This window comes from Chaetodon auriga, chromosome 20, assembly GCF_051107435.1.
Source record: "Chaetodon auriga isolate fChaAug3 chromosome 20, fChaAug3.hap1, whole genome shotgun sequence".
Classification (NCBI taxonomy): domain Eukaryota; kingdom Metazoa; phylum Chordata; class Actinopteri; order Chaetodontiformes; family Chaetodontidae; genus Chaetodon; species Chaetodon auriga.
This window is the reverse complement of record NC_135093.1, coordinates 17,973,954-17,997,143: the sequence shown is the minus strand read 5'-3', so window position 1 is coordinate 17,997,143 and position 23,190 is coordinate 17,973,954. Positions and strand designations below refer to the sequence as shown.

Below are 23,190 nucleotides of genomic sequence, written 5' to 3'. Positions count from 1 at the left end.
TCTGATGAGCATGATGAATATTTATAGTACAAAAGAACAGACAGAGAGGCTGCTGGGACACATTCACTCCGTTCCTGCTGGAGTTTTCCCATCTTGGACTGAGAGAAAGAACACATCGTAAAAATGTCACAAAAATATCCAACGTATCATGTCATTTATTCCTCAAGTCTAAAAGCTCAAAACAAGTAAAAAAAAAATCTTAAATTAAGGAACTTTCTCAGTCGTGTTTGACTGATCCCACTCAAGCATCCATTCGAAAAATGAACTCCACACTGCTTCTCAGGGAAATCTCTTTATTATTCAGGGTTGTGCGTATACATGGTGTGCATCGTCGTCGTCTAAACTTCAAGATAAGACAGTCTGCGTGGCTGTGGAGAGGAATCCTATCCCACATAACAGACAAGGTGAGCGAGAGCAGATGCTAAGTGAGCAGCTCGTTCACTGTGGCGCTACTACAAATGAAACTGAATGTGATAAAGCTTACATTTACGTACATAAAAACCTGCAAACCAACCCGTTTTATACGCTCAAACACGCACAGGCATGCAGGCCTCCACTGACAGATCCATGTGACATGAATGTGGGAGCTGGAACACAAGGCTGGAACAGGATAACACAGCAGACTGGGTCATCTGGGAGTTATACTCAGTCCAATTCACTCAAGCGCTCTCACGTTATAGTCTCGTAAAAGTCTACTTGTGGGCTAACGGTCAAGCCAGGACATTTTGTAAAAGTGCTGCAGATTTTCAGGAGGCTGCTACTGCTGCTGTGCATATGTTTCTGTATGAGGACATTTACACACCTGAATTTCGATATGGGTCTGTTGATCAACAGGCTGCTAAAAAAAACTTGAGCTGATATTGAGGTAATACTTTGCTGGTCTTGCTAATAAAAAAATAGGCTGGTGTTACAGGTCTGGAATGAAGGACAGACGGGCCACTCACCTCATGGTACTGTAACTACTCCAGTGTTTTCTATTGGCTTCTTAAGCATTGGCGTTTTTTTTTATGGCAAAGCCAGCTTCACTAGCCAAAAACAGCAAAATTAAGCTAGGCCAGGGCTACAGATCAGAGGAGTGCTTCTTGTTAAATATCAGTTCTTCAGTCGTCATTCTGCCTGTGCGCCTGCGGCCCCGTCCAGCAGCAGCCTCCGTAGCTCCTCGGAGTCAGTGACAGGAAGGGAACAGGTGAAGTCCTGGCAGACGTAGGCTGTGGCGACTCCATCCTGCCGGGACATGGAGGAGAGAGCGGGCAGACGCTGGCACAGGAAACCGTCTGCATCATCATCAATGAGCATCAAGACCTGCCAGAGAGGGAAGGAGGGGCAAAGGAGGGAGGACAAAACTTCTTATTGTACATGATGGATACATACATACATGGGGGAATGATTTGAAAAAACATTTTCTTGTCAGTTTCGGGGCTCCATACTACAAATCAGCTTATCTTTTTACTACGGTTGTTACTGTACGGCCTCCTGCCCAATCTGCATGCAGTCGGGTTTGCAGAGCTGCTCTCAGTAGAAGGAAGACGCAATGCATTTATATTTTACTCCTAATAAGCTAAATGGGTTTGTGACTACCGCTGGAGACGGCTTGAGAGATTGGATTGTCAGTTTTATGTTTCTTTACTCTGTATGGCAGCAGTCCAGTCACTAAAGATGAGGTTAATATTCACATCTTTAAAAGGTTTTGCATCAGGACGGCATCTCAGCGACGGACTGAGCCGTTTCGATAGTGATTACTTTCTATTTTTCATTAATGTAACTTTGCAGTATTATCAAGATAAGCCTCCTAAAACAACACTCAACATAACACTTACAGCACGGCTGCCCGTTCACACTGAAAACAAATCATTCATGTCTTTGTATCTGCTCGGCGCTCTTGGACTGGCAGCCGAGCGGAGTTAAAGGGGGCTGCTCTGTCCGTCCCTGAGGAAGCTTCCTGTCAAACACATGTCATTTCCTTCTGGCCCGGCACCACCCCTGGTTCACAACGGAGCGAGAGATGACAAAATAAACAACGGGCGCTGACAGAAGTGATAAAAGGAGGGAGAGAGGGAGACAGAGAGACAGCACGAGCAGAGAGGACTGATGATACATCTCATCTCAGGTGAAGTTCAGCCGGAGACGACTGACGTGTTGTGTATGGTGGACTGAAGGTCAAACAGGAGGCCTCAAGGGTGCACAAACACTGACAACTGCTGGCTTGATGTATTATCAGAGCTGGATACAAAGCAGGAAGTGTCCATCATTTCAATCCACCTTGCAGAACACACACTGTTAAAGCTTTATGTCACCTGCTGCATTGAAACATCAAACAGATGATGATACAAAGACAAAAGACGCGTTAATGTCAGCTCTTCTAGTCCGGCTGCACCAAACCAACTCCTATCAAACCATGTGCCAGTAGCTAAAAGGGACGGGGGCATCAGGAACCCCTGACTGCACGTCCCTGCCTTCACCCTGGATCCAGCCTTGGCCATTAGACACCACTGTCCAGCAAGGCAGACACTCCTCCTCTGGCCCCTGTAGGACCACCAGCCATTCACCCACACCATCATGTACAACTGTTTGCATCCTCTCCATCCCGTCTAAAGGAGTCTCATGTTCTCATTCACCGGCCGTATCAATGCGCCTCAAGGGCTCTGCTCAGCCATTTAGGCGCTTATTTGTGCCAGTAGCCATCTGCACTTCTAATGCCAAGTGGTTACGCTGCCCGGCTCCTGCCGTTGAAGACCATCTCCACAGCAGTGACGTCTGTCTGCCTCTATTACTAAATGCGCCGCCTGGTGAATAAAATTCCTCCTCGCGGGACGATGAAGTGATGCTGCTTTATCTTATCTTCTTCTCTACAGGGAAGCTGCAACACCTGTTAGACACAGCTCAGAGAATAAATAACCCTGAAACACAGGAAACTACGGATTCACACAGAGTGCTGCAGAGGGTTGGCTGGAAACATTTTGGGGGCATTAAAACACACACACACACACACACACACACACACACACACACACACACACACACACACACACGCACACACACACACGCACACACACACACACACACACACACACACACACACACTCACTCACTCACAGGGGAAGACTGGCAAGGAGTGTGATGGAATGTGGTCATAATAGTGTGACTGTTGCTATGGAGACAGGAGGAGGACTTCCCCGCCAAGATGAACCTTTTCCTGTCCTGTCCTGACTCTTGTTTTGGCTTGTCAGCCTCATGCAGTCCCTCCCTGGGCCCAGACCACATCCAGCCACGCGCCCTCGGCTTTAAGGTCACGCTGTAGTCTGTCTGTGTCACAACAACACTATCTGCACACACCCCTGAGTACTGGACGAGATGGGCGTGTGTGTGTGTGTGTGTGTGTGTGTGTGTGTGTGGAAGAGCGATGGAGGAAGAGAGCAAGTGATAGAGACAGGGAGACAGATTATGTGTGAATGTATATACAAGGCTTGTGAATGTGATGTAGTGAATTCTAAGTGTGTGGTCTGTGCAAAACGTGTGTGTGTGTGTGTGTGTATGTATGTGTGTGTGTGTGTGTATGTATGTGTGTGTGTGTGTGTGTGTATGTGTGCAGAAAGCAAAGTTGGCTACACATGAGAGCACAGTCAAACTCCCACGGGGTTAATCCTTTCATACACTGGGCAACCCTGAAGCAAACACACACCAACACACACACGCACACACGCGCGCGCAGACACATTAACACACAGCTCCCACCCGTTAAATGTCCCTACACTGACAGCTCCCACCCACTCCTCCTCTCTCACCCTGCCAAACCAGTCAAGCTCAGACACTTTTAAAGAACACAGTGTACCTGTGCTGACAGTAACACACAAAAACACACACATCTTCAGAGGCCGTTTGAGTGTTGTCCCCCTCCGGTTTGTGGCCCAGCTGGAACGCACACGACTCATGGCCACGACCAGCGAGGTGGAGCCAAAGAAACACAACGAACACACCCAGCGCACGACGTTTGAGAGCCGCTGTCGCACACGAGGAAGAGTGACGGCGGCTGTGAATGGTGCCGAGTGCAGCCGTGCATGAGGAGATTTACTTCCTCTTCCCGCTCACTCAATTTTGTCTCTCTCATGTGCACACACATACACAACACACACACACACACGAAGGGACCTGCACAGTCATCATAACAACCTGGCATCTGGACTGCCGCCCCAGGACAGAAACACACACACACACGTTCACACTCCAAATGTTGTGAGTGATGGAGGGAGGCGGTGCAGCAAGGCCACATGCGACACACACACACACTGTCGGTCAGCCGCTGACACCAACTTCAACACGGGCTTCAATCGCTCAACTGAATATTCGCCAGGCGAGAAAGGAAGGGGAGGAGGGGGAGGCGAGAGCAGCGGAGAAAAAAGTGGGCTGGAGATTTTTTTGGAAGATTTGACTGTTCAGGTTGAAATCACATATCTGTCCGTCATTATATAAAATCATAATAAATAAATAAAAAGCTCTCCATGGAGAGTTGTCAGATCTCCACCCAGCACATGTACGACAGATTTTAGAGTGAGGTGTCACTCGTCACACTAAAAGGTCAACACCGGAGATGCAGCGGTGCTTTCTCGGGCAGCTGCCTGAGACACAGCCGTGCACACGACACTATTTTTCATCAGGTTCAGCAGGAAAAGTTCAATTAACTTTAACGTAGATCCCAAATGTGCTGACCTCCAAAATGCACATCTAATGGATGGAACAGAAGACTAAAAGGAAAAGTTCATTTGCTCTGGTCTGGATCAGCTGATGAGTCGATGATCTTTGAGTGTTTTTGGTTCGGTGTAAGAACGTAAAAACACGGGAAGAAGGAAATACAAAATCATCCATAATGATTGCATCGCCCACAATAACCTGATAGACCCAGAAATATTAAAAGGACTAGATGTGATGGAATCAACAGCATGGAAAAATCTCTCCATGTGGGCACGTTTGTACATCGTCTCGTGGTAAATATAACGTTATCGCTCAACTCTGCTTCCAATACTAAATGCAAATGTGATGACAATGGTGATGAAAATAAAGCAGTAATTAGAATAGGACGGATCCAGCCGGCTCATTTACCCCCCTCGCACGTACAATCTTCCTCCCACAGAGTAACACATCACTGCAAACATGCTCTCACACACACTAATACGCATGCATGAAATAACATATCACAAATGAATCATCTGCTTTCACTCCAACTCAACTCCCATACAACTCATATCCTTTAATTCATCTTGTTACCGGGCTCAAATGAAGGTCACAAAATACACACACACACACACACAGACACATGCTGACTTGTGTGTCTTCCGACCTGAGCGAGAGCACGTGGGCGAGCCTGTTCCGGCGGTGTGTTCTGTGCTTTGACACTCTCCACAGGACTCTCTCCACTAAATCACCAGCGCCTGCGGTGAGATGTGAGGACGCCTTGGTGCCTCAGCAGAATTAACGGCCCCTCTCCTCAATCAGGCCCTGACACACCGACGACATACTTCATCAGTTCATGTTGCATTTAAGATGAAAGGGGACTCTCATTTGCTCAAGTCGTAAAAGTCAGGTCAAGTTAAAAATGTTGAGGGTATCAAATGTGACATATGAGGGTTATTAAATGTCCCAGATGGCACAGACTGGAAGTAAATGTCACGTCTTCAGGTGGCACAGTGGCCAAACAGTTTAATGATAGAAGAATGTTAGAAAGGAAATTAATATTTCAGGACAACATTGTACCAGCAGCCAGAACCTCTGACTGCTGCTATCTCATTGGAAAACCTTTGTGTCTTAAGACACTGGCTCCTGCTTCTGGTGGTCATGGCTTTACAGTCTGGGTCAAGCTGCTCAAAGGCCAACGAACAGTAACAACCCCTGAGAAGCACAAGAGTCGGAACGTGTGAGATTAAAGACGACTTGACTCCACGAGAGGTGTTTCATTAGCTCTCAGTCACACAGCAGGTCTGAATGGGAAATAAGATCGAAAATTCTGCTTTCTTCCCTGCATCATCACAGGAAACTGTAAACTTAGGCAGCGTAGGGAAACAGAGTCTTATGTCATGTGTGAAACTACGACCAGCTGGACCATGAGGGCTGTTACATCACACTGAGGAGTCATCTGTGCACGAGCCCCCGTGTTATTTCATGCTACAGTAATGTATGCGCACATCCACATATGCTGGCTTTTAATGACAGTCAAACGCGACCCAGGAAGTGAATTTGGGTGTTTGCATCCTGACAGATACACAGACAGGCAGATCTACAGACAAAGGCAGCCCTCGAGTTTCGCAGGGAGGCACTGATTGGGGATTTAGCTGTGGTGCTGCAGTCAAAGACTAGTCGCCTACACTCTGGGATCAACTGTTGTTTCTCAACATGTCTGCAGCAGTGAAAACATCACTAATCCTGCATTCAGCGAAGATGTTTTGGACGGTTTGCAGTGTTTTTAAGAGGTCTGATTTGGTGGCAATTTGACTGGAAATTGAAAGCTGGAGGTGAAATACTGTTTTATCATCTTCTCTTAAATGCTCTAAAGAGTTTAACTGCGAATCAATCACGAATAAATGATGAGTTGATCACTAGGTTATCAATGCCTCAATCCTTTCAGGAAAGGCTCCGTCTTCCATGGCAGAGTGAGGAGAGCGATCTGGATCATCGCTTCCCATTGGCTCATCAGATACAGAGACTGGGCAGATGATGAAGGACACCAAAAAAGGATGGTTAAGTGTGCGTGGGCGTATAGCAGGTGAGACAGAGGCAGCGAGTAAGAACACAACACTGTCTGATCTGAAGTGTTTGGGCTGTGCTCACTCAACTGCATGTACAGAACGTGTACGTAGTTCAGAGAAGATGCAGGATCTTCCTCAATGGATCGTCCTCCAGGATGTGGAAATGCCTAAATGCAAATTGGTCTTGGCACCGTCAGTGAACAAAATGCTCAGAACCGCCTTCCTTAACTCCGACTGCCAGGGAGATTTTGGCTTCGATTCGAGCGTTTCCACTATTTATGGCCAGTTTTTAAAATGTTCTTTTTAAAAGTTACCATGAAGGCTTGAGACCAGTCTTATGTTTTTACAATGTTTTTCCAATCTCTACCCCAAATGGGGAACATACACAGGGAAGACACAAACTGGAAAAGTCACATTTTGAAATAAATAAAGAAACTCAAGTCAACTTGGAAGACTGAGTGAAGCCCTACTGCATCCCTGATTATATCAGAGGGAAACATTCGCAGCCTATACAGATAAAGAGAGACAGACTGAGGAAGACACATAAGCATCTGCAACTGTGCGTGTGTCTAAATGCATGTGCACAGGCATCTTATCGGTTCAGCATGGGTTTATTTACCAAGCTGAGATGTGGATAAGCATGGAGTGTAAAGCACGGCCGCAGCAGACGTCCAGACAAGATCCAACCACGGGGAGAGGATTATATCTCCGGCAACACCGCTAAAGCTGTCCACTCTCTGCTGGAGCCTCACTGCACACACACCTCCCCCATAGCTTTATGGATGCATCACGGCACATGGTGGAATTACCAGATAGAAAGATGAGGGGGGGAGAAAAAAAAAAAAAATCACTCAATGGTGGGATATGTAAAATTTCAGATTAACAAGTCCAGGAAGAATGGAGTGAAATAAATGTTCAGAGTCTCAGCGGAAGTGAATTTTAAAGCATGGTTGCGTGTGTAATTAGAGAGAGAAAGCAGGAGACAGAGGATGAGTGGCTATCTGAATGCATTACAGTCTGCCTGGGAAGCACTTTGCCACAACAGGAACCATCTGGGACCTTTCCCACAGCTGTCAATCAGCCTGGGTTCTGCTCCCTGACTGGTTATTGGACTTAGCAGGTCATTTGCAGGGAATCAATTCCTGGAACCCAATACTGTGTACGCGCAAATACACACATGTGGCCTCTGATGAGAGAACAGAGGGATTGTGATGGAGGGGAGGAAGGAATAGAGGGGTAACGAGGCAGCGGACTGAAGTGAGGGAGGTCAAAGGTCACAGAGGAGGAGTGTGAGATTGCCTGGCTCTAATCCGCCTCTGCACTGTGCTGCCACCAGCACTCGTTAGTTTCCGCTCTCTATCTCCTCTCGTCTCCTTCCTTCCCTCCCTCTGCTTGCCCTCGCCGTCACCCTGCTAACTCTCCCATGTGTCTCTGAGGTCTTGTTAGGGATTTGCAGTCATTTCCCGGTGCTTTGAAAAGGACCCGCTCTTAAAGTCCATACCCCTCCCTGGCGTCACCTCTCCTATCTATCCTCTATCCCGCTCTGTCCCGCTTTCCTCTTCCTCATGAGGAAATGTGAGCGGGAAAGACGCAGAAGGGCATGAAAACAGGAATAAATGGCTAACTTGTCTCCTTACACTTATCTCCCTTCAGGAATCCCTCCATGTTTTTTCTTAAATCCGACAAAATCCCTGTAATACCTCCTGCTCTCTCTGCCCCAAGCAACTTTGGCGAACACCAGTATCTTGAAGTGGTCCTAACACTTGCCACAGACACCTTTCCCCATCACATCCACTCAATTTTCTCACTTAAGTTCACTCCAGAGAAAAACCACCTGCTCTCTGTGATTGTCTGACTCTAATAACACAGACAAGAAGACTTACTTAGATAGTTTTTTGAGGGGCTAAAGCACAGATGAGGCTGATTAATAAGCAGCACCGACATGAGGCATTCAGGCTAACAACAATGGGAATTGCAGTCCTTCTAAAACATTCTTCAGCTCATAAAAGACCACACACGTGAATCTGGAATCAGGAATTGATACTTTGAACCGCTGTCAATGCTCCTGCCAGGATGCTTTGTTGCTTTATAACCAGAACAACCTTGAGAACACAGAAAAGTGTATTCTGCTAATGTAAATCACTATGATTCATGCTGAATGCTTTCCATTTTGTGTTAATGTGTTCCATAAAACGCCAAAAGAGAGAAACAGAAGGAGAAAACCCAAAAAGAAATGCTGGGTGGGGTGGGGTGGGGGGGGTTGAGAGTAAAGTGTCATTTTTCAGGATTGGAATGAATTCTGTGGTTGTTAATAATTCAGACTGGAAGAGATCTACCAGCATGCAGCTTAAATCAAGCAGCAGCTGCTGCATTGACATGAACAAACTATCAGTAGAAAATAATAATCATAATAATAATAATAATAATAATAAAGCTGTCCCAATGCTCCACATGCTACTTTTACATACTATGGGGGTAATCTGGTGCTGCAGACCACTGCTAATCTCCACAGTCAAAGCAGATCCAAGTGTCAATCTTGGTCTTTAGCTCCCAGCAGGAGTGCTGGGAGCTAAAGGTTACTGCACTGACAGGGATGTTCCTGGACAGAAAAAAAAAAACAAGCAACTGCAGAAGTCCTAATGTTCTAATTGGGGGCCCAAAGAAGAAAAAGGACCATGATTTCAATGCTTTGATCCAATATGGATGTTCACAACTACAAGTCAGCCCTTCAGTCACGGTGTCATTTCAGATTTACAGTACAGGCTGTGCATTATTTCACACCTGAATGTGAGGGACACAGAGAGCAGACGAGGAGAAACATAGACACACTCCTGCCAGAAAGATCATGAACACACACACACACACACACACACACACACACACATACACAGGGTAGCAGAACGAGGAGAGTGAGGGAGAGGAGGGAAAGTCTGACTGCTGGAGAGACTGCATCTCTAGCTGTGTTCCTCTCACTGTTTCACAGCCTCTACAATCAACAAACCTCGACCCGGCTCTAATCAAGCTATGTTTCTGTGTAATAGAAAAATTAACCAGAATTTATCGCAGCAATTATAATCAAAAGTGATGTTTCAGAAAGTCTGTTAGGGCCGTAATTGATTCCAGCGAGCAAAAAGCGCAGCAGAAGCTGTGAGTGCTGGGCTGAGCCGAGAAGCTCGGAGTCTTGTGGTGAATTTAAATAGTAAATAAATTAAATGAAGTGAAGATCTCAGAACGTGTGTGTGTGCGTGTGTGCGTGTGTGCGTTTAGATTAGCATGAGTTGGGCTCTGAGCACCTCATTCAGCACAATTAGAGCACGCCGGCCTCGAACCGGGAAAACAGGCGAGGAGTAATTGGATTTAAATTAGACATGTTCTCTGCTCATAGCTACCTAATGTAACGTGGAGCACGATCCCCTCGCTCACTCTTCCCTCTACCTCTCCCGTTTATCTCATTTAACATCCCTCCATCTCTTTCCGCCCTTCGCTCTTACACACAGCGTTTCACCCTCTTCTTGACTCCATCGCACACTTTATCCTCTATCTGTCTCGTTCTGATTCCCATTCTACACCAGCCTAATTACTTTTCCTCCAGTTCATCTTATCCATTATTGAATCTTGTGTTTTTTCTGCCGCTCTCAAGGTGTCTGTTAGTACCTTTTGATTACTACCAGGAATTAATTGCAAAGCATATTTCAGAACTGAATTAATCTTTCAGAGGATAAAATGTCAGAAAATGGTGAAGAGTGCCAATCAGGATCTCCAAGAGCCCTGAGTCACGCCTTCAAATTGCTTGTTTCGCTCAACGGTCAAAACCCAAGGAGCAGGAGTCGCAACAGTAACTAACTGCTACAGACTCAACTTCCCGGCAATCATTTAATCAAGTAATTAAAGGAGAAGGGCAGTCGCAGAGCACAGCCCTTCACCGAGGCCAACAGTCCACTCAGTGTCAGAAAACATGATGTTCAGCCTCAGAAGTAACTACAGATCGATTATATGTTGAAACAACAGACGAAAACAAGTGTGAACATCGATTATAACACAGGAACTCTGATCATACACGTCACCGATATCTGTTATATCCATAGCCACACCTCTTTCTTCTCCCCTCTCCTTTCTCACCTCATCAGTAATGTCTGTGTACGTATTCAGAGCATGCACATGTGATTTGCATATGCATGTGTGTGTGTGTACCGCAGTGTGTTTACATGTTGCAGCTGTTGCTATTTGGGCACACGCTTGCCGAAATACTGCATCAGAAAGTGCGTGTGCCCGCTCGTGTTTGTTTGTGTGTCTGTATGTGTGTGTCTTACAGCTGTTGTAGGCAGCAGTGCTATTCCTCTGGGTGGGCTGTGTCTCATCCTCAAGAATGTGTGTGTGTGTGTGTGTGTGTTTTAAGTCTTGTGCTGCATCATCACATCTCAGCCCAGCCAAGATAGTTGCTTCTGCCACTAATGACCCGCTGTTTTCATAACATCTGGACACACACATGCACACACACTCTCTCCCCCTCCTCGGTCTCATTTACTCTTTTCCCATCCCTCCCTTCATCACGCTGCTCAATGAAGGCTCATTAGAACCAAATCTGGATCTGTTGTGTCACACTGGCAGGCTGGTCCAGGAGTGCTTTTTTTAGGTCTGGCATCTGCACGCACATACACACACACGCACACATGTATACTGTATATGCACAGAGTTTCCTCTTTGCATTCAGTGTCTAAGAAAATTCGACTGAAGTCTGCTTTATTTCCATGCCACACATCTCTAGTTCTAGCCTAAGTGTCTATCTCTTTCTCATTTAGTATCTTATTGGTCCCAGTGGTAAAGACCAGTGTGTTTCTCAGGTCACCATCATCTCTTCTCTCATCCTTCAGTGAGAACTTTAAAAGTCCATTCCTCTTGTTTCGCCAGCTCCACCATTAATTCATAATTCATGAGCAGATGCAGGCGCTCAATCAGGCTGAAGCCTTACCAGTGTGAAATTGATGCATAACATAGATAATTGCATGATGTTAATTAAACTGAAGACACAAATGACCTGCAAATACTAAAAATACAAGGGATCAGAAATCCAACTGAAAAATAAACCTGCCTCAACATCCTTTCCAACCCACTTGTGATATTTAGATTTTCTTATAGACCGCTATGATGGTCCCCCATCAGGCAACCCAACGTGATTAACCTGCTGGTAGTAAGGCCCAGCATGTGACTGGTCCTGGATCGGTGTGACAGTACATAACATCCCCTTTAATAATAGATCTACCCTAATAATGGCTCTATCTGATCTCTGTCTCTCTGCAGGGATCTGTGATGGCCTGATGTTACTGCAGCCACCGCCTGATCCTGCAACTCATCTATATTTCAATAGGGCACTGTTGAGTGTGTGTGTGTGTGTGTGTGTCACTGGACAATCACTGCTTTAATTTACTGATGTAATTTTGATTATGGGCTGGTCCAATAAACTTAGCGAGCAGTCTTACACAGTCAGAACAGTTTTAGCCACTTGAACACCATGTAAAGCTTCATGAACAGTTCTGCAAAAACCAGTGACAAGAGGAGCAAAACATCACACACTGATGGATGGAGTTTACTCTGGACGGCGCGCTTGTCCTCATCCCTCACTTCATGTATGAACTGTTGACGAAGGTCAGAAAAAGTCCAAATCTCAATTCCACTTTTGCTTTTGTGCTGCAGACCAACTGAACAAGGGAATAGTTCAATATTTTCAGAAATATTCTAGTTCCCTTTTCTGTTCAGAGTTAGATGAGATGAACGATACCACTCTAATGTCTGTGTGGTACATGGAGAAGTAACCAGCAGATGGTTAGCTTAGCTTAGCACAGAGGTTGGATACAGGGTGAAACAGATAGCCTGGCTCTGTCCAAAGGTTAAAAAAAAAAATCTGCCTAAAGCTAAAGCTCATTTAGCCCATCACATCCCATTTGTTTAATCTGAATCTTAAGAGCCAAAGTGTGAGAAACTTTCAGGAGTCATGCTTTCAGCTCAACTTAGCATGAGCACAATCTTCATTTGACAGACAGAAGTGGGATAATTTTTTCATCTAATTCTCTGCAACAAAGCTAAATAAGCTAATTTCCTGAAATGCTGACTTATTCCTTTAAACTACAACCTCTTGATGAGAACCCAAGCCTCTGAGAAATGTGGCCATGGGAAACATAAATATGACAGCCTTGGCTACCCATGCTGAAATTTAAGTCTGACTCAGACTGACAGCTGTCCAACTCATGACAAGCAGGCTGCGTGAGGCTGGCAGGAAAGCTCACACACTAACACACACTAAGAAATTCTTCAACTGCAGAGCGAAGATTTAGAGCCACCAGGCATCTAGACGTTAGGAAAGGGCTTTAAGGTCGGCTAATGCCTGGAAAGAGATATCTGGGAAGTTAATACACTGTGGAGAGGAGAGGAGCGGAGCGCAGGCTGACCTTTAAAGAACCACACTTAAAGCAGCCAACACCCCGGGCTCTGTAGGTTTGTCTCACTCTGCATCTGTGCATGCGTGTGTGTGCGTTCGCGTTTCAAAGGTTACTGGGACTCTGCTGCCGCCGTAAAGGTACCGATGCTCGAGTAAATTAATGCATGTCTACGTGCTCCAACTTGGATTTTGCTCTTCAGGTTGCTTTAGGGACTGATGACACGTACGCTCGTCAGAGACGATGCATCATTCTTTCACACACACTTACCTTATGTGGTAGGAAGAGGGAGTTGACTGTTGCTAGAAGACTTGTGGTGTCTGGGGCATCCTTCTGGCCACAGATCACAATCTAAAATAAATAAATAAAAAGGGGTGAAAATGTGAAAGCGAGGGAAGATGGGAGAGGACAGAAATAACGAGATGAAAGAATATGAATAGAGTGAAATAAGAGGGGAAAGGTGACACATCAGAGGAGGGGAGAGGGGGAGGAAATGAAAGAGGTCAGTGCTGTGTTTGTAGCAGTAACAAGGGAGGCAGGTGTTTTCTCTGGGACTGCCTCGCCCCTGAGCTTGTTACCCTCGCCCCGCAGCCTCGATCCATCCTCCGCAGGTCACACGAGACGATAGGGGGGCTAACGATCCCCTCCTCGCTCCGGTTCTGCTGTCTCTGTTCCTCTGATTGCACAGCACATGCCTTCAGCCGAAAGTTTTCTGAGGGTGGCCGAGAAACTTTGGGGAGACTCCTGCTTTGCTAGCATTTGGTTTCTGTGGTTTCAGGCTAACTGAGGGTGTTAATATTTCAAAACTGATTTATATAACGGAGGCCGAACAGCTCAAATAAGCCATTACATGCATGACGGCTGTAAAAAAAACAGGGAGATTTTGAGAGTCTGTGTGTCCAGGGGTTGAGTGTGCAGCTGTGGCATCTGTGTCTCTCTCTGCCCTTTCAACTGTCAGTCTGTCTGAACCACTGTACAGCAATTTGTTCTCCATGTGTAAAACATGAATTCTTCTGCAAACAAGACCATTCAGAAGTTTTTCTGACAGACTATTCCAAACTTTTGAACCATGGTGTATAATGTATAGCCTTTACATGATGCTTGATCCTAACAGTAAGTGTAACGTGAATTTTTATTTGTTCATCATGATTAGGAGTGAACCACTCCAACACCGGAGCAGTGCTCGTCGTAAGTTCCTAAGTAGTGTTACGGACACAGGTTACGTCTTTCTTTCCTTTCTAATTTTTTTGCTTGGAGCTGGTTGTGTTTACATGTGATGCGCAGCTGTTACCGTGGTTACTGTGACGTCACCCCCGGTCAAGTCGGTTGGCGCAAATTGGTGATTGCTTATCTGCTGCGGGAGAGACTGAATCACCACACACCCGACAGGTGTCAGCGCTTGGCACATGCCTGGTGGCCATAGACACCTCACCACCTGCTTCCAGGGGTCCATCTCTCTCCCTCTCACCCTGAACTCCTGACTTTGTCAGCACGACGGGGCTGGTCCGCTCAGGAGAGCTGAGTGCGGGCTGTTTGAAAAACCGAGAGAGGATGTTGTCGCAAAGGCCGAGCAGCTGGAACTGCCATCAGACCGGTAGGCATAGCTGCACCCCTCACTCACCTCTGTTTACCAGCCAGCTCTATGCTTGCTTTTCTTTTCCTTTTCGTTGTGGTGTGACAGGTTTTATAACTTGCTGACGTCTCGACATAATAGTAGTGTTGCACCAGCATCTGGCTGATTTCTTTTCTCAGTCATATTTCAACCCTGCAGTATGTTAGATCTGCTATGAATCATGCAGGAATATAGGAAGCAAAATATCTAACATTCAAATCAAACATTTACTTACTGAAGAGATATAAAGGTTCACTGTTAAAAGAACATAGTCCTGTGGAGCGCTGCGGCCTGCTGCAGCCCTTCAGTGCATGCTCATTGATAATAAAAGTGAGTCAGCAAAGCCAATATGGTGATGTTCATTGTTTCATCAGCCTCTCGCTCAGCTTTTGCTCAGCTGCTGTGTATTCTGTGGTTCAGTTCTTGCTGCTGAATGCGATGTCGCTTGTGCTCGCACGATTTGTCAGGCAAGGCGAAACACTTACTTCAGTGGGCGGACATGAAAACGATTTCAGGCTAACAGCCAGGTAAACACACCCACTCCCCAAGCAAAGCAAGCCCCGAGGGCTCACCACAGAAAGCCAGGGCTTAAGAATAACAGTCAAACAAATTTGGACCACCGGTTAAAACCTTTTGTTTGATTTCGGTGTCCCTCTGAAGAAGATCCTTTAATGCGCGTCAACACAGATAAAAAGTAAAGTAGCAGATGGATAACCTGTTTAAGCGTGTAGTGCTGGGCCATAAGAGCCCGGACCATTTCAGGCAGCGCTATGGGGACTCTGGTCAGACGGTCAGAGAAGGCTGTCAGCAGCTTCTGGGACCTCTGGAGCCACTCCTGTCTTCCAGTGTAGTGAGACAGACGCAGGAGATTGGACGCTGACACTGAGTTAGCACTGGGCTCTGCTCCGTCCTGATCTGAGAGACACACACAGAAAGACACACAACAGTGTGTTACAATGCTGAAAGAGTTAAAGTCTTAGGCTGGCAGCACACAAACAAGACTGAATATACCTTTACAAAGAGGCAAATCATTTCAAGAAGCAACTTCGCAGCTATACGAGGTAGGAGTCACATGTCAAACAGATGTATGTGTTTAATAGGACGGGTGCACAGCAGATACTGTGTCTCCACTCTTTAATGAGATAGAAATCAAATGTGATGTGAAACATTCTGCCAACCATGCCAGAGTCTCTCATGTGTGGCGTGATGTGATGGGACTAACAGATGACCTCATGACTTAGCCCTGTTAAGTGATTGGTCCTTATCTCTTATCAGTGTCCAATGAGAACCTGGAGGTGATCTTCTCATAACCCATGACCTCATAACGTGTCTGCTTCTCAGCAAAGCTCTGACCCTGAGAGTGTGAGTGTGTGTGAGTTTGTGCGTACGAGAGAGAGAGAGTGACTTTTGCTTTGAAGTCAAACTGCAGTTTTAAGTCAAAAACTAAAAATACTACCAAATCCCCCCCCCCCATTCACACACACACTACTGTACATTGTATATACAATATATTTTATGACAACCATGAATTTAAAATCACATATAAAGGAACATGAGCATCCACGCATGACTGAACTGCAGAAATAATTTGATTTTATCCTGCAGTATGTTTCAGCTCTCCCTTAGCCCCATGGCAAGGAAGCTTGACATACATACACACAACACAACACAACACACACACACACACACACACACACACACACACACACACCATAAACACACACAGAGGTTGAGCGAGCAGGTCTATCCACTCTCCACATTTCACATATCTCACTTCCTAAAGAGCCCCATGGAAGGAGGTCATATACATACACAGCCGTGACAAAACTACCTCCAAACACAAACACACACACACACACACACCCACCCACACACACACACACACACACACACACACACACACACACACAAGAAAAACAGACCAATGAAAGTCACGCAAAGCAATGACAGTCTAACCCAGGAACACATACACACAGACACACTGCACAAATACACTGCGGAGCTCCAATGTCTTCAATTTTAAATTGAAAAATAATAAATAATCACATGAATAAACAAGGGAAAACATATCAATAAAACAATAATTTGTGAAATAATTTAAGAGTTTTAAAACTCAACTCACAAGATGTTATTTAATCCATCTTATTTTTTTGTATCTTTGCCTACAACGAATTTAAAAATGCCGTCCAATAAAGTTCAGTCAGCATGAAAACAAATGATGAATCAACATTTCATCATCGTAAGTTGAGCTCTGAGAACTTTTTCCATTCTATCGCACATCGTTGGTTCATTCATATATTTTACACAATATATTCATTTGATTATTATTTCGTAATGTCTTTTTATTCATTTAATATTGAACATTTCCTAGATGTTTTGGGGCTGAAGAAACACACAGCTGATGTATCTTTTAGCCACGAGAGACAAAAAATATTTGAACTCACACTTTGTGATATTGCATATCATTTTAACCCTACTGCTCCAAAGCAAACACACACACAGGGGAGTGCGGCAGGGCTGTATGATGCAGAGTGGCAGGGTGGTGTGGTAATCTGTCTTACAGTGACAGGCCACGCTGCTGGGACAGGCGTCCACAGTGCAGCGGCTGTAGCGTCACTAATGGGCTTCAACCCTACACGGAGCCGCCACCATAATGGCACAGTCAATCCTCTCAGATGAGAAACCTCTCACACGTCAGCTCCGATAAACACACACAGATGTAGGTGTGACAGCGTGGAGACGGGCACTCCCGCACACACACAGCTCGTGCGCACGCACAACCATCATCTCCGATCTGTCAACAGATCTTAACAAGAATAACTATTAGCTTTTTGCCTGTTCGCCCGCCCATCTGCGGTGCCCTGCTCCTGTCTGAACTATTTGCACTGAGCGATCTGTCACAGGCACATGAGTTTGTTTGTGTTGATACTTTTTAGGTGAAAAAAAATATGGAACTGTGTCATCTGGAACATTAAAAGTGACAATCTTCCAGATAGAATTCTCAGTTTGGAGTTTCTTTGTTGTTTCTTACATAGAGGTTAAATGGTAACACATGAGGAATAGCTTAGTGCCTTTTCCAAGCTTGCCACTCTGATACTGACCAAATGAACAGTTAAATAAGTTTCAATCTCTGGAGATTGCACACGCATAAATGAGTTTCTCACCACAAAGAGAAAGACCAAAGCCAAGACCCAAAACCCAGGCAACCCACAATTTCCAAAAATACACATATATGCTGTAATGGAAAGATCCATGAGGAAAAAGGGGAAAAGACCAGCCTAATGGCAGCAAATAATGTATTATGAGAAAGATATTACACTGAGTAGAGATGACAAGAAAATAAGAATACACCGTATAAGCCGTTAAAATAAATGGTTGCTGTCGGACAAAGAATCTCTGGAGCCAAAACAAAAAGAAAAAGGCAACGATGAGACCCAGACTGGAAAGTCTGGTCTGACAGATCAAAGGTGAATGTCTGCATGTCGACAAGGCGTCAGCTTCTCTAAACTGCCAGCAGCCGTCAGCTGGAGGAGTGGACTGGCAGCTGAAGAGGAGCTGCCATGCACTTCAAGGTCAGACCCATTTATACTTCCATCCCATCAAACCCTTGGTCCAAAAGCACTCTGCTAGCCAGACATCGTGAGGTAATGTAGCTTTGCAACATTTCATCTTCTACTTACTGAATAAAAGATGTAGTTATTTGTAAATTAGTTTGGTACAGCTCATTGTTTTGCCGATTTTAGCTCGTTACAGATATACAGAGAATTGTGGGTCTGTTAGCTGATCGGTAACGAAGACTTGCAGTACTGAAATGAGGTAATGCCAAGACATGTTGAAGCAATTCAGAAACAGTCGTTCGAAATACATTGTTACATAGTTTGTCCACCAGAGAGAGCTGACAAGCTTATTTTCTGAACTGTCTGCCTCAAACTGTCTGGCTCTAGTGTCAAACCAACAAGACTGAGTCTATAGCCATGCTAGCAGCTCTGTGAGGCTGTGCTGAGCTGAATGCTAATGTGAGCATGCTAACACGCTCGAAATCACAATGCTAACGTGTTGATGTTTAGCTCATATAATGTTTCCCACGTTCATCATCATAGTATCATGTGTTTGTGTGCTAAATTGGCTAATTAGCATGAAACACAAAGTACAGCTGGTATTTTCCAGGTATTTGGTCACATTATTAGATTTCATCCTGAGGAGTGTGTATGTGAATGTGTGTACCAAAATTAATAGAAATCCAGGCCATCGGTGAGACATTAGGTCTATCCACTATAAATGTCAACATCATGGTGGCACTATGAATGAAAGATTTCAGTCTGGACCAAAGCAGTGGACCAGTGACCAACAGTCCAATCAATACCGCCATCTAAAATTAAAAATGATGGTTTGGTAACAATCCATTGTTTGTGTTGATGATGAGAAACATTATACCCGAAAATCAAGGTCTGAGGAAAGCAAAGGACACAAAGAAGGAAAATGCAGCAACACATAAAAAAAGATCCAGGATGATATTAAAATGCTGTTTCAATCGGTCAAAGGCAGATGGACTAAGAGACAGAATGGAGATAGATTCGACGTATGATGTTCAAAGTCGCTGACGAATAAGAGAATCAGCCTTTGAGTGCTTTCGTGGCGGAGAAGTTCAAGTTGAGAGACGGCTGCACTTCACTGCAGGTGGACAGGGCAGGTATTTGTCTGCTCTCATCTTTCATTTGCGACCCATTCATCCATTGCCCGGGTCAACACTTTTGAATCCCACTACACCGAGTTGATTGATTCGTCTGGCATCATGACACGAAACAGCGGTTTCTCGGTTGAAAGAGTAATCGATCCAATGAGTGTGGGTGGGGGCCATAAATGATTAGCCAATCAGCGGTATGAGGGGGACTCATGCTGTGTGCCGGAACCAAGGAGGGGTAACAACAACAACAACAGTGTAACAACAAAGCAGTTGATATCATTCGTATGAGGGGAAAAATCTGTTTCAAGATCTAGACTTGTGATATCTGCTCATACATCAGCGTATCCATCCCTCACCCTCTTTGAGCTGCAGCAGCACTGTGCTGTCACTGGGGTCGCTGCAGAAGTAGCCTCCGCCTTGCTCATCCAAGAACAGCTCGTCCTGCCTGAGCTGCAGCTCCTCGGCCCACTGCAGCCACGGCGTGTGCAGCGTGGCCTCGTACAGGTCCAGCAGGCCGCAAATGATGAAGGCGTAGTCGTCCAAGAAGCCAGAGATGGGTGGAAATCTGGAGTACACAGTGGGAGAAGGGAGATGAAAAGTCAGAGAAGTGGGAAGATGCGGATGGTTTTCATGAAGAATTTATAGAAAGATCAGTGTGAGAAGAGCAGAGATGTGTTACAGTTGGTGAACTAGTTCTTGCCTTCCCCCCTCGACCCACCCCCATCTTTTACACAGCAACTGCATCCTGAGGAAGATCAAGCTATGATTTCTATCAATACAGAGTATAAACCCAGAAGGAATGGCTTGAAAGGTAGACCACAAAAAGCCAGAAGGAATTATTTGTGACAGTGCATTACGATACAGATCGCAGGCTGAGTATAATCTCTCCCTGGAGCATTTCTTTCTCGATGTGAAACTACTCATCTTCCTTCTCCGAGCTTCTCTTACTGTAGAAGGCATCAAGGGACATTTATACATGCACACAGAGTCTGTGAAGCTTCGAGTGAAGCAGGACAGTAATTAGACAAATCTGTTGACTGTTGTTGATGTTGCTCGAGCATCAGTGTGCTGCTTCTCTCTTCACCCATCCCTCCCTCTATCTTCTTCCAGGTAACTGTAAAAATGTTTATCCTTTCATTTACACTCACTTTATTCCACTTTGAAATCCACTCTGCACCTCGAGCTTTCTGTCTATGTCAATCTGCCTCCATTTCACAACCTGTTCTCTGTCACTGGTGTTTACACCCCAACAACAGGACCCCTCTGCCCCCCCTCCACCCACCCGCCCCCAGTTCCCACAATGGCACCCTGGCCGGGTAAGTGCAAGAGGACTGACGGTGACAGGAAGCCAGATAGTGCTGCATCAGGCTAGGCTGGTGGCTGGTGGTCAAGAGGCTGAAAACAGGAGGAGGCTTTAGAGGAGATGAAATGCATGAGGGGGGGTCAGGAGTGATATCTGCGCCTATCTTTGCCAGACAGGCAGACAGAGGTTGACTCATAAGTTGAAAGGAAACAGCATGTACTCTTGCACTGGACAGGACAGAGTGAGTTTAATGCAAATCCAAAGGAGAAGAAAGTATTTGGAATTTGACATCATGACGAATGAAATTTAACCTGATGATCACAAGTTCACTTGAGGAGCTTTGGGAGGCAGCCGCGAGGAGCTTGTTATTAGAGGCGGTAAGTTAATCAGAACTGCATTCGGCAAATGAACCAGTAAGTCTTAATTAAGTCTTTTTTCTTGTAAAACTGAAACATTTTGCCCCTTCAGATAAAGCATAAATGTCACATTTGTGCTGCTCGTCCATGTAAGTTTCCGAATGTAGCACCTTTTCACCTTGTTCTGGTGCGTAAACCTGTAGTAGGCTCACTACTGCTCCCATGTGGGAGTAGAAAACACCCACCACAACCGCGGTCAGCAAGAGCTGCATCAAATTTGTTTTAATGAAATTGGATTTTTTTTATTACACATGAGCAGAACTTTTCTTGTCTTGGTTCTCACCAAGATCATCACAGCTCTTTGTGAATACCTCCACCTCTCACACAGCGACATGTCATCTGGCTGAGGTGACTCCAGCCACGGGAATGACAAGACTTCAAGAGGGCCTCGCTGCCACACAAAAAGGTAGAAGCCTTTCAGAAATACTCAACAGCCTTTTCATTCACACCTTCAACAGTGCGTGTTAAATGACTCATTTCCCAGAGAGCAAAGATAAAACGCCTTGTCAGTCTCCCGTATCATAGCACTCGGAGACAGTTTTATAATAATAGCTTCATAATGGTCCTCTCACACACGAGCTACTTCACTTGCCCCTGAATAAAGCTTAGAGGGAGAAACCTATTGGGGCGACAGGGGTCACATAAACACATCGACTCCCATTATTTTTACAACAGCAGCGACCTTTATGTTGGAGAATAATTTAATACGCTTGCTTGTGCTACAGAATGTACTGTTTAACTATTACGCTGTGCCGTTACATATGAAATAACACATTATAATGTCACGTAGGAAAATAATAAGAGAGGTGAGCAAGAGAGAGAAAGATGGGAAACGAAGAGAGAAACGATAAGACACCCAGAGAGATTTCCCTCTTTGTCTGTTACGTATCACGTCATCAAATTGTGGACCTTCCAACATGCTGTCAATACTCACTAGTGCACCAAATGTGGATTAAATCCACAGCCCGACGAATGAACGACCGCTCTTGAGTATTTGCCATCACGACAGTGTGTTTGAAGTCCTTCTGGTTTGGAGCTGTAAATCACAATTTTGGCAAAGCCCCCTGGTTCCATTTATGGGAAATGTTAAAGCTACACCCTATAATAATATTCTAGACAACAGCGTGCCTCCGACTTGGTGGCAACAGTTCGGAAAAGGCCTCTTCCTGTCTCAACATGACTAAGCCAGGTCCATAAAGACATGGTTTTCCCTGTTTGTTTGTGGATGAACTGGAACACCAACATCAGTGGTTGACCTCACTAATGCTATTGTGGTTGAACAGGAGCAAATCCCTGAAGCCAGGTTCCAAAATCTTGTGGGAAGCATTCACAGATGATTAGAGGCTGTTATAACACCAGATTAATGCCAATGGTTTTGGGATAACATGGCATGCTCAGATTACCACATACTTTGCTCAGGTGTCACCATACTTTCCAGCAGAAACAATTGTTTCTGTGAAATAAACAGAAAAAAATTGGTTGTTACTGACTGAACAAAACAACCTGCAGACACCTATTACCAAAGAATCTCGAATAGCAAGTAATCACTGGTAAATGCGGTGCAGCACAGCTGGCATGTGACCAAACATGTTGACAAATCAAGTAAGAGTGAGTCAACATCACCAGTGTCCCACTGGGACCTTGCCACTGTTTCACTGTTCATTCTCAGGACACCCTCTGGTCCACTCAATCATCCAGTGTCAAGCAAGGGCCACAGAAATTCCACAGCATCAGCTCCTCAACACCTCCACAGCCTATTAACCCAGGTATTCTCACCTACCTCATTGGCCCACGGCCCATGTGTGCTTTACCCATGTATGGAAACTAAACCAGGTCTGAGAAAAGGGCCTTGATAAGCATTCCCAATGCTGACACTGTCCTGAATTGGACAATTATGAATGAGACAGAAGCTGTGGAACAAGGCCAGAGTGTTTAGTGTGTATCTGTTCATGCCTGTGTTAAAAATTGTATCCATTTCATCACGCATGTTGCGGGTCTCCTGGCATTTTT

The 23,190-nt window shown here is 45.3% G+C and overlaps 1 protein-coding gene across 1 annotated transcript in view; it reads right to left on the bottom strand.

The window, feature by feature from the left end:
* Window positions 1-278: 278 nt before the first annotated feature.
* Window positions 279-23,190, bottom strand: part of spata20 (spermatogenesis associated 20) — a 32,044-nt gene continuing 9,132 nt past the window's right edge. The window contains exons 13-16 of the mRNA XM_076760593.1: window positions 19,818-20,026; window positions 15,493-15,692; window positions 13,436-13,516; window positions 279-1,302 (exon numbers count right to left, since the gene is read on the bottom strand). Coding sequence (XP_076616708.1) covers window positions 1,108-1,302; window positions 13,436-13,516; window positions 15,493-15,692; window positions 19,818-20,026 — 685 coding nt within the window. The 3' untranslated portion in view covers window positions 279-1,107. The remainder of the gene's footprint in view (window positions 1,303-13,435; window positions 13,517-15,492; window positions 15,693-19,817; window positions 20,027-23,190) is intronic.